Here is a 10,026-nt window from a genome sequence, read left to right as displayed (position 1 = left end):
TTCAACAAAAATCATAATGTGGCGTATTGGTTTCATTCTTGCTTATGTTCCCAATTTAAAACTAAACTAGATGCAGCTCCAGGTGTGTGAACTAAACTGTCGGATTTAAAGTTTAATTCAAAATTATGAAAGAAAAAACGATGAAAAATTGCATTCCTCTTTTTAAATATTTTCGAAATAAAGTAATCTTTTACTGGTTAATATATTGACAATTCGTTTTTATATAATTTATTTTATATTGTGTAGAGATACTTTCATGATAAAGGGTGGTACCCTAAATTAGACTGCCAATTTTCAAGACTTTATATCAGGAAAACAGTTAAGGTTGAAATAACAATCCTTGACGCAAATTTATGTAAGAGAGGCATACATTTTAGTTTCAGTTTTCTTACTTATGGCGTCTCTATTAATTCGAAGAATTTTGCACTAAAAAGAGGAAATCTGAGAGCTAAAATTTATGTCTTGTTACGCCAACTTGTTTTTAAATTTACAACTTATTTTCAATCTTTATAGTTCTCATGCTTTGGATTTTATTTAATTTGAAATTAATTTGAAGTTGTTTTATGCAAAACAACACAAGCATATGGCCGAAAAAGGTAGTCTTCTCGCCTGAGTCATCTGGAAACAGGTACACTCGATAATAGCTTCAATTTTTATCCGACTGATTTTAAAAAGTAACAGCTGGTTTATTGATCAGAGGTAGTTTCTCCAACATAGTAGAAAGTTTTTGTAAGGAAAAAAAATTAGCATTAACTGGGCCCGCGCAAAGGATTTCAAATTATTAGCCGGTAAATTAGCCAAATATCAAAATTAGTGGTCAATTTTAGAAATTCTTCGCATATTGCAAATGTTAAAAATTTTTTACGATAAATTTTTTTCTCATAGAAAACTATTTTGCGGAAGTTTGTCTCAGGTTTATATTATTGGAACCTTATTCTAATTGGTTATGCTGCGTATTTGCCGAAAATCATTGCAATCGAAAAAAAAAAAATACTCATTTGTTTAGAAAAATTCAATTTAACGTAATTTTGAGGATCGAGTTAAATATATATTTTTCTTTCCAGTGGAGAAAATCATTCGCCAATACTTTCTCTGAAACACAATTTTATTCGTCAAATTGACGATTTTATCGCATTTGCCAAAATGTCGAATGCTTAGCGGGGGCCCGGCATTTGGCATATTGTCAAAAATGCATGAAATAAAATTTTAGTATATAGTCTGAAACTCTAAAAGCTATAAGCATAATGGAAAATAAAACAATTATTTATAAAATTCTCAAGCAAATTGCATGAAAATGTATGTATGAAAGACGCTGATTTGTAAGAAATGAGATTTAATATTTACGAAATTGTAGTAAATATATTTGATCATCAATACAAATTGAACTACATTTTAACTATATAATAAAATGGTTTCAAATTATGCTTTTTGGAAAATGTTTTTGAAACTAAATGTGAACACAATTTGTTAGGCACAACAGACCTGATAAGTTAGGAAAATCAATACAAGTCTTTAAGGCTCTATATCTCAAAAGTTTAGTCACGTGACTTTTAGTAGATTTACTAATTTACCTGATTAAAATAAAATAAATTCAAATAATTTTGTTTTAGAGCAGTAATGTCACATTTCCTTCTCTTGAAATTGTTATATCTCAGTCACATTTTCTTTTCTTGAAATTGTTATTAAGTGTAACCTAAAGTACGAATCCATAGCAATGTATTATTTTAACATATAATAAGTTTAAAAATATGATGCATTCCAAAATATAACTAACTTTCATGTTTTATTAGCTAAGTTATTTTGGAATCATAAGGCTCCAAGTAATCAACCTTATTTGCACTAATTTCTTTCTAAACTAACTAGCAATAATTAATTTTTTCTAAATTAAAAAATCGCCAAAATTTATATCAATACTGAACAGAGAGGTGACCATTTTCCCCAGATTAATAAAAGAAAAGCATTTCCTCAAGAGCCCGTCGTGAGCCATGGGGGTCTAGACAGCACTGCGCACAGACCGCCTTTACTTCCCAAACAAGCTGGTACCCATTGATATGAAGCTGGGTGGGATTCCGGGGATGGAAACCCAGTTCCTCACAATGACAGTTCAGTGCTTTAACCAGTAGCCCCAACAGACAAATTGTCCAAGTAAGTAAAAAAATTTATTTTCTTAAAGAGTTGAAGCATTCTGACATCAAAAGGTTAAAATGAAACCAATTTAAAAACAATTGAACGTTTGTCGGTAAACTGTATAATCTGTCCATCATGGGAATTTAAAGGTGTTATTTTTCGTCGCGAGATTATTAGTGATAAATCTTTCCGACCACGTGTCTCCTGATCTTTGAATTGTTTACACTACCCCACCATATAGAACCTTGTAACAGGTGATCAAGATCTAAGAATTTAAAAATTATAAGACGAAGTAGATAATTGAAAACAAGACGATTACTTCGAATGCAATCATGAGCAATCGATCGTGAGAATTATAACAGATGTAAACTGAAGGTTATAAATTGTAAACTTTTGCGACATAATTTATTATTCATAATTTTTCTGATTATAGTTAAACCGTTAGAGATATTGTTTAGAAAGAAATAGTGTTATTTGGTAAGTTTTAATTTCCTATATTTATTTTTTATAAGAAATTTCAATTTATTAAATATTAATTTAAGGAAATGTTGTTTAGGATACTTATTTTTTTGAATAAATGTATTTAACTCAAGTTAAAAGGTTAAATGTCTGAAATATATTCTAATGCAATGATTTACATTGAGTTCCCGATTTTATTATGCATTTTATTTTCTAGAAACATTTTTTAACCATGAATTCGTGCAAAGGCAGTAAGTCAACGTAGTATTATAGCTTCAATGAATACTTTTGTTAAAATCTATAAATTGTTTATAGATTTATTAATTAAAAGCTAATGAATCTACAAGCAGTTACTATATGTATTGAATAATATTATTACTGAAATCTATTTAATTAGATTATTATCTTAATTCATATTATTTTAGTTCAATGACTAATAGATTGTAATAAAAAGATTCAGTTGCTTTTTATTGTTTAATGTATGTTTTTATCCAGTACCTTTAAAAAATAAATAATATGACNGTAATAAATGTTTTTTAAAAAAAAAAAAAAAAAAAAAAACTATTTTTGCCTTTTTTTATTAACGATTATTTTTAAACTTAAAATGCAGATCAGGTTTTATTCTTAAAAGATAAAAATTTCAAATAATTTACCACATTTAAAGCATTTTATTATTGTTATCAATTATTATTATTCTATTTTTGTTATCAATATTGTTACTATATTTATTATTACTATCAATTATCGGTAGATCCTACTTCCCTGATTAAAAAAATGTCGTTTCTGGGGTGTTTTGCAATCTCTTCGCCCATTATATACCTTTAGGTACAGAAGGAACAGCCTACGACGGCGAAATTACTGCAGTCTGTGCTGCCGAGAAATAGATATGCTTTCTTGACAAATTCAAATGATGTCATACTTTCTGATTCGTTAGTATTTACTCAATAAAATTTGTGAACAGTCCCACTTTTGGTGTTACAGTAAAATCTCTAATCTCGATTAATAAATCACGACAACTGAGAAAATCTGCCGCTCTGCAATGGATTCCTCCTCATTGTGGAATTAAAGGCAGTGAAATGGCTGATGATTTGTCCCAAAAGGGCACCTCCATACAGCAGATCAATAAAAAACAGGTGTCTTTTTCATCCTTTAAACGAGTTCTCGAAAGAAAAGTCTTCATTAATTTCAGCAATTAACTAATGGAAAGAAATTCGAACAAAAAGTGGAATGATCTCGAGCCAAAAAGCATTCCCGATTGGCCGCGCTACGAGGCCATGGCTCAGTTCCGTCTCTAAGAGAAAATGACTGTCTTGACGATTACTTATACTTATTTAAGCTGTCTTCTGATCTATACTGCTCTAAAAGTTGAAGTCAATTTATAAAGAATAGCCGCCATGTTCTCCTTTTCAGCGCTCTTCGTGGAGCAACTATCGCTGACCGATACTGGGAAGCAAGATGCCGAAAGAGGAAATGACTGTTTTATTTTCTTGTTCTCTTGAGTTGTATTATTTTTATCCTGCTTCAATCCCCTCTGTCACTAGAAAAGAAAATTATCAATCAAAGCAATATGAATCATGGAATCGAATTTAATGTTATAGAGGTTGATTAACGATAATTTACAGAAACAATTTTATACAGAAAAGTTTTTATCAATAAAAATATATTTGTCAATGTGCTCTTACATGCTGGTAAAAAGAATATGCTTTAAGAAACTTTGATAAGCTCCCATCATGATATATTAGAGAACCATTTGACCAACTTTGATACCCTAGGATTATTAAAAAAATAAGATAGCTGAGTTATGTTTCGCGTGCATATTACAACAATGTATGAAGTTTAGTTTTCATCTACTGGAATATTAAAATAAAAGGCGCGTAATTATGAATAAAAACATGCTGATACTGCTTTAAAAAAAACTAGAATGATATGCAGTGACAAGTAAAAATAAATGAAACAGATGAAAATAAGTAAACAATAGATGAAAAATACTATATGTGAATAAAAACCTCACATGTTGCTGTAACATTTAACAAGCAACTTGACATAGTTATTTGATTTATTTTAGGTACCATTGCATGTCAAAGATGATCGGATAACCGGTATTTATCCCAATAATTGTATTACGTATCAACAAAATTCATACTTTAGGAATGGTCATCATGCTAATAACCCTGGTATTAAAATTAACATTTAAAGTAGTCGAATTAACAAGAAAATCTTGCTTTCTTATATAGATAAGCTATAGCAATGTGAAATTGGAAGATTTGGGGGGAAATTTAATGATTATCCATATTTTCTTATTGTTCAAAGGGGGATTTTTGCATGATAGTGTTTGGTGAAAACCCTATTTCATGTAGGTAATTAGATGCTGCTGTGTATTATGGTGTTATCCTCTAATAATTACAAAAGTTTGTAAAAAAAAAAAAACAATTGTCCAAAAAGTATTATTCTCAGATGCATACGTATCTGGAAACAATACTAAGGAACAGTTTAAGAGGAAAATGCTTTAAAAGAATTATGGAATATCACTATATTGCCAAAAGCTCTTCAAACAACTTTTAAAGATTGTCATGAAAATTTCAAATTTAGCTAGAGATATAGTTTATGAGATGGTACAGATTACATTGCAATATTTCTATTTTTGCAAAAAATTTTATAATGTCAATGCTATTTTATAAATTGCTTTGTAAATTAATAAAAATTAACGAAATTTTTTTTTCAGATGATGAGAGTTCTTGTGTTATTATGTCTATGTTTTACCATTTGTGTTGGTCAGAATCGACGTTGCTCATCGCCATCCAATGAGGACATTAAACCATGCACATGCATGCAAGACTCTGGAAACAGACTATATATTTATTGCGAAGGACTTAGCTCATTAGACGAGTTACGCAGCGCCGTAAAAGGAATGAAAAATTTAAAAATTGACACTTTGGAATTGTCTAAATCGAACATTGGCACTCTTCCTGCTGACATTTTCAAAGATGTAGAAATACAAATTTTGACTATCAAGTTTACCACTCTCACTAGCCTCAGTGAAAGTCTTAATCGACCCCCTTATTTAGGACTTGAGAGCTCCCTTGAAAAAATTGAAATAAGAGATTGTTTCATCGATGACAGTAATCCACTCACCAGATTGTCGTTTGCTCACTTGAAAAAATTAACTGTTATTCAACTTGAAGGCAACATTATTCCAACTATAGGTAACGATATGTTCGAGAGTGGACCGTATGGAGTAAAAGAACTGTACCTCCTGCAAACAGATCCTAAAATCCTGGGAAGTCATGCATTCTCTTCGTTGCCGAATCTTCGAAAAATCAGTCTAACTGGTGGAGCCTTTACGCAGATTTCGCGAAAAGTTTTCCCTGAACCAGCTACATTCCTCGAGTCAATAGATTTAAGGTGAGTTTTATTTTAGCATTTTACATTCCGTGGTTAGGCCGAATTCTGGAGAGGTAGCATTTAAATATAGATGTAGAAGTTCATGGAACAGAATCTTGCAGATTAAAAAAAAAATCACGGTACAGAATCTTGCGTGGGCAAAATTTTGCGGATGTAGAAGATCACGGTAGAGAATCTTGGATGGATAGTCCTTGCTTAGGAAGAATTTTTCGGGTATCAAATCCCAGTTTGGCCAAGTCTAAGAAGAGCAAATGCAAAATGAAACTCTCGAAATCCCGCTTGGACAATATTCCCTGTGAACAGAATAGCGAAAACCAGTAGACACTGTAACATTTCGTTTTCGCGAGTTTTTTCTTCAGCGAGATTCTGCCACTGCGATTTCGAGCTATGGTCTGCTAAATATGGCTTTGGATAATGAACTATAGTAAATGATGTTGATAACCTTGTTTTGGGAAAATATTCAGAGACGTTTCGTAACTGTCTTTATGGTAGTCACTAGATAGACCCAAGAGGGATCCTTTTAGCGAGTAAACCCTAATCATGATGATAGCACTGATAATTAATATGATTCACCCATTTTGTTCTATAAAAATTATGTAAGCGTTATAAGCCTTCAACAAAAAAGTAGACATTACAATTTGAGGTACCCTCGTTCATTGATTTTGAAAAGTCTACTGTAACTGTTGAACTATGTTAATTTTTATTTAGACTTTAACTTAAACTAAATTAAGATAAGTTCCTTAAGGACTATAAGCTTTAGTACCAAAAAATAATTAGATTTTTTTATTGTTCTTTTTTTTTAATAATTTTTATTTTGCCAACGTCATCTCAGCTTGAATTTAAGTAAATTGTTTTCAGTATCTGGCCAAAAGTAACGGAACATCTCACAATACGGATCCGGAATGTCCTGAGACATGAGTCAATATGATGATAGTCTTTGTGCCAGGGACAGTCTGAATACATCTATTGAGACTTGCCTCCAGTTTTTGATAAATGGCCATAGGATTTCACAACTAAAGAATCAATCTAGCTTGTTACGTTATCTACGTTCTAATTCACCCCAAAGAAATTATATGAGAGTTAGATAGTGGCACCAAAAATGTAGGTTAAAAGAGCTGTATTGTCGTCCATACACTAAGGTTTTAGAGTTTAGTTTCGAACCCCAACTAAGGAACCTAGGCTGAAACCATGACAAACACCGCTAAATAATGATGCACTATATCAACTTCTTTAGATGAATGCCTGGAAATTGGCTAGATAGTAAAGTTATGAGGCGCCTACCTATTTTCCTTAAATATCTCAAGCTTTTTGATAACTGAATAAAAATTGTGAAAAACTTCTAATATATATATATATATATATATGTATGTATGTATCAATTTTTTACCTTTACAAATTACCTCTTTCAGGAACTATGCTTTTGCTTTTTCTCTCATCATATTTTATTTAAGTATAAAAGTTTCTTTTAGAACTAAAACTTTATATTACGTTAAAAAATTAAGAATAATAAATTAAAAATAATTTATTCGAANTTTAGTTATATATATATATATATATATATTGTTATTTTTATTTTGTAGCAATAACAAGCTTGCTTCAACTCCTGTTGACTTGTTCACCAGAATGCCTTCTCTGAATGAGGTACTCTTCGATAATAATAATCTGATTACCATCAATGAAATCTCTTTTGCTCCAGTCTGGACTCAATTGCGGCATGCCTTCTTCTACGGTAAGTATTTCAAAATTCAGTGTATTGTGCGCAAAAAAAGAAAAAAAAGTACTACCCTGAATAACTATTGATTCCGATGATCGGATTTTTATGTACTAGCACTCAATTTTTAACGATTCGAGGGGGTGACCATAAATATGCTAATTGGGAAATGTAGACGATATTTTTGGTTACGAAATCAGGCAAAAAAAAAGTACTTCTGCTGAATAAACATACCATTTTTTTTAACGGAATCGATTTTCTGAACCCCCAAAATATAGGGAATAGTCACTAACTGGAAAATATAGTCCCCAAAGTTTGATTAACACAGCGGTCCAAAATTTGGACCCCTTAATATTAATTTTACTTTTGACGCATTTATCACCATATCTCGAGAACTTTTTAAGCGAATTGAAAAACTTTTGCCCAGAATAATAAAATTCACTTAAACAAAGATAATGATATGCAGAAAAAATAAAATTTGGTAATTATATATTATTTCTTATTATTTTATTCTATAATAACTGTCGAAATTGGTATACAATTTTTTATATCATTTCAAAGATGATTCGAGAGAGTGGCGACTAGTAGACTATTTTTTAATCAACATTTGTTAAATTTAATCGCCATGCGGCAGCGGTGATCGTTCATTATTCTCCGTAACATACTGTATCAACAACGTCGACTTTAGACAAGATAAGTTGCTTATTGCTGCCATATATTGTTGTGTAAAAAGAGTATTTATCTAATTTCATAAGAGTAGCTCGAATTTTTTTACTATGTTCAAAGAATGTTGTGGTGACTCAAGGGCTAGAGCACTTGCATCCAAATGAGATGACCCGGATATGAATCCCAGCAATGGCTGGTCGATAGGAATTCTGCACCCTGCTCGCACAGACCAGAGTGCTGACGAAAAACATCTTCAGTGTTAGACGGATCATGGGTTAGTGTGTCCCGCAGTGGATTGGTCGTTAAGACACGGTTCCCAGCAGATCACCGAAGTCAAGCATCACTGGCTGCGGTCAGTGTGCGGGTGGGTGACCACTTGGATCAGTCTGCGTAGGGACCGAGGGTGTGCGGTATTGGTCCTCGTTAAACTGTTCTATCGTAAAGTGCTCGACTTCGCTTGCAGGTCATCGGGCAACTTAAGCGGGGGTGCCATCCCCTCTGCAGAGGATCAAAATTGTGATGGCATGTCATCGGATCATCCTCAGGGATGTTTCCCAGACCATCGCCAATAGCCCATTGAGTAGCTCTAGTGCGACGGAAATTAACTACAACAACAACAACATGGGTTAGTGTTATGAGTTGCCTTGCTTTCTAGAGTTCAAAATTACAAGGCTATACGGAGTTGAACATTGGTAGTCGTAAACTCAAAAATTGGGCCTGTTGTTTAACACCGGTTATAAAAATTATAGTTAAAAATATGTTCAGTGCTAGACCCAAATGCTTATAAATATTTATTTCTTAGGTAATCCATTAGATTGCAATCAGAATATGAAGTGGATTTTCCAGTATCGTTTACCCGAATCATTGAGAGGTCATTGTGCTGCTCCTCCCGATTTACGTGGAGCAACTCTAACTAACCTTACATTAACTGATTTTAATTAAAATTCCTTTCACTACGGTGAGATTTTATTACGTTTCATTTGTGTACATATAATTATGTAAATGTTTTCTTTTGTATAGAGTGTATTAAAATAAATGTAAATATGTTTGATTTTATATTTATTAGTATTCAATTGTAATAAGTCTAAAGTTATTAATTATAGTTTTCTCAAATATGCAGAGGAAAGTTGTTTAAATCGTACTTCTATAAATTGTACTACTTTTGATTTCTAAAGAACTATTAAGGACAGAATACTCTAGCGGAAAGCTTCTTTTTTTTCACAAGCTGAAGAATCAGGTCGCTGTGCACACGCCTAGTTTTTATTACAGTTTATTGGTTTCAGAAGTTTTCGGTGGAATTTTTGAACATCATGTGTAACGATATTGTGTGGAAATTATTTAAAGCTTCAGACATTTGTTGAACAACTCATTCTGTTATGTTCTCTTGTTTTTTTTGGTAGCTAACTTTTGTTTGAGGCTTGGAATACCGTTTTTTTTAATTTTTTTTTTTAAAAAGTGACGTATATTTCTAACTTGTACCTCTTGTGGGTTACCTTAACCATACCGGTACGATTTAGGAGTCTATCCTATGGTCCTCATCTGCCATATAAATTCAATATCTTTTAATATTAGTTTTATTTATTCCATCAGTTTGGCTTGCAATAAAAAGAATTAAAGTTCATGAAATCAAATAGCACTTTTGATTACTCATTTAATGAAAT

General features: G+C 31.8%; 1 protein-coding gene across 1 annotated transcript; it reads left to right on the top strand.

Moving 5' to 3' along the window:
- Positions 1 to 2,440: 2,440 nt before the first annotated feature.
- Positions 2,441 to 9,421, top strand: LOC122272291 (leucine-rich repeat transmembrane protein FLRT3-like). Its single transcript, XM_043055780.2, has 4 exons — positions 2,441 to 2,604; positions 5,309 to 5,988; positions 7,569 to 7,717; positions 9,168 to 9,421. Exons 2-4 carry the CDS (start codon positions 5,309 to 5,311, stop codon positions 9,305 to 9,307), a joined length of 969 nt encoding a protein of 322 aa, XP_042911714.1. The 5' UTR covers positions 2,441 to 2,604; the 3' UTR covers positions 9,308 to 9,421.
- The last annotated feature ends 605 nt before the right edge of the window (positions 9,422 to 10,026 follow it).

Source organism: Parasteatoda tepidariorum, chromosome 2, assembly GCF_043381705.1.
Source record: "Parasteatoda tepidariorum isolate YZ-2023 chromosome 2, CAS_Ptep_4.0, whole genome shotgun sequence".
NCBI classification, from domain to species: domain Eukaryota; kingdom Metazoa; phylum Arthropoda; class Arachnida; order Araneae; family Theridiidae; genus Parasteatoda; species Parasteatoda tepidariorum.
Note: the sequence above shows the minus strand (reverse complement) of the source record. Positions and strands in the feature narration are given on the sequence as shown.

Bases quoted from the DNA above. Each gene is read 5' to 3' on its own strand.
- LOC122272291 (XM_043055780.2), top strand. From the start codon at position 5,309: ATGATGAGAGTTCTTGTGTTATTATGTCTATGTTTTACCATTTGTGTT. The intron at 5,989-7,568 runs GTGAGTTTTATT...TTTATTTTGTAG, and splicing joins CTCGAGTCAATAGATTTAAG to CAATAACAAGCTTGCTTCAA. The intron at 7,718-9,167 runs GTAAGTATTTCA...TTTATTTCTTAG, and splicing joins GCGGCATGCCTTCTTCTACG to GTAATCCATTAGATTGCAAT.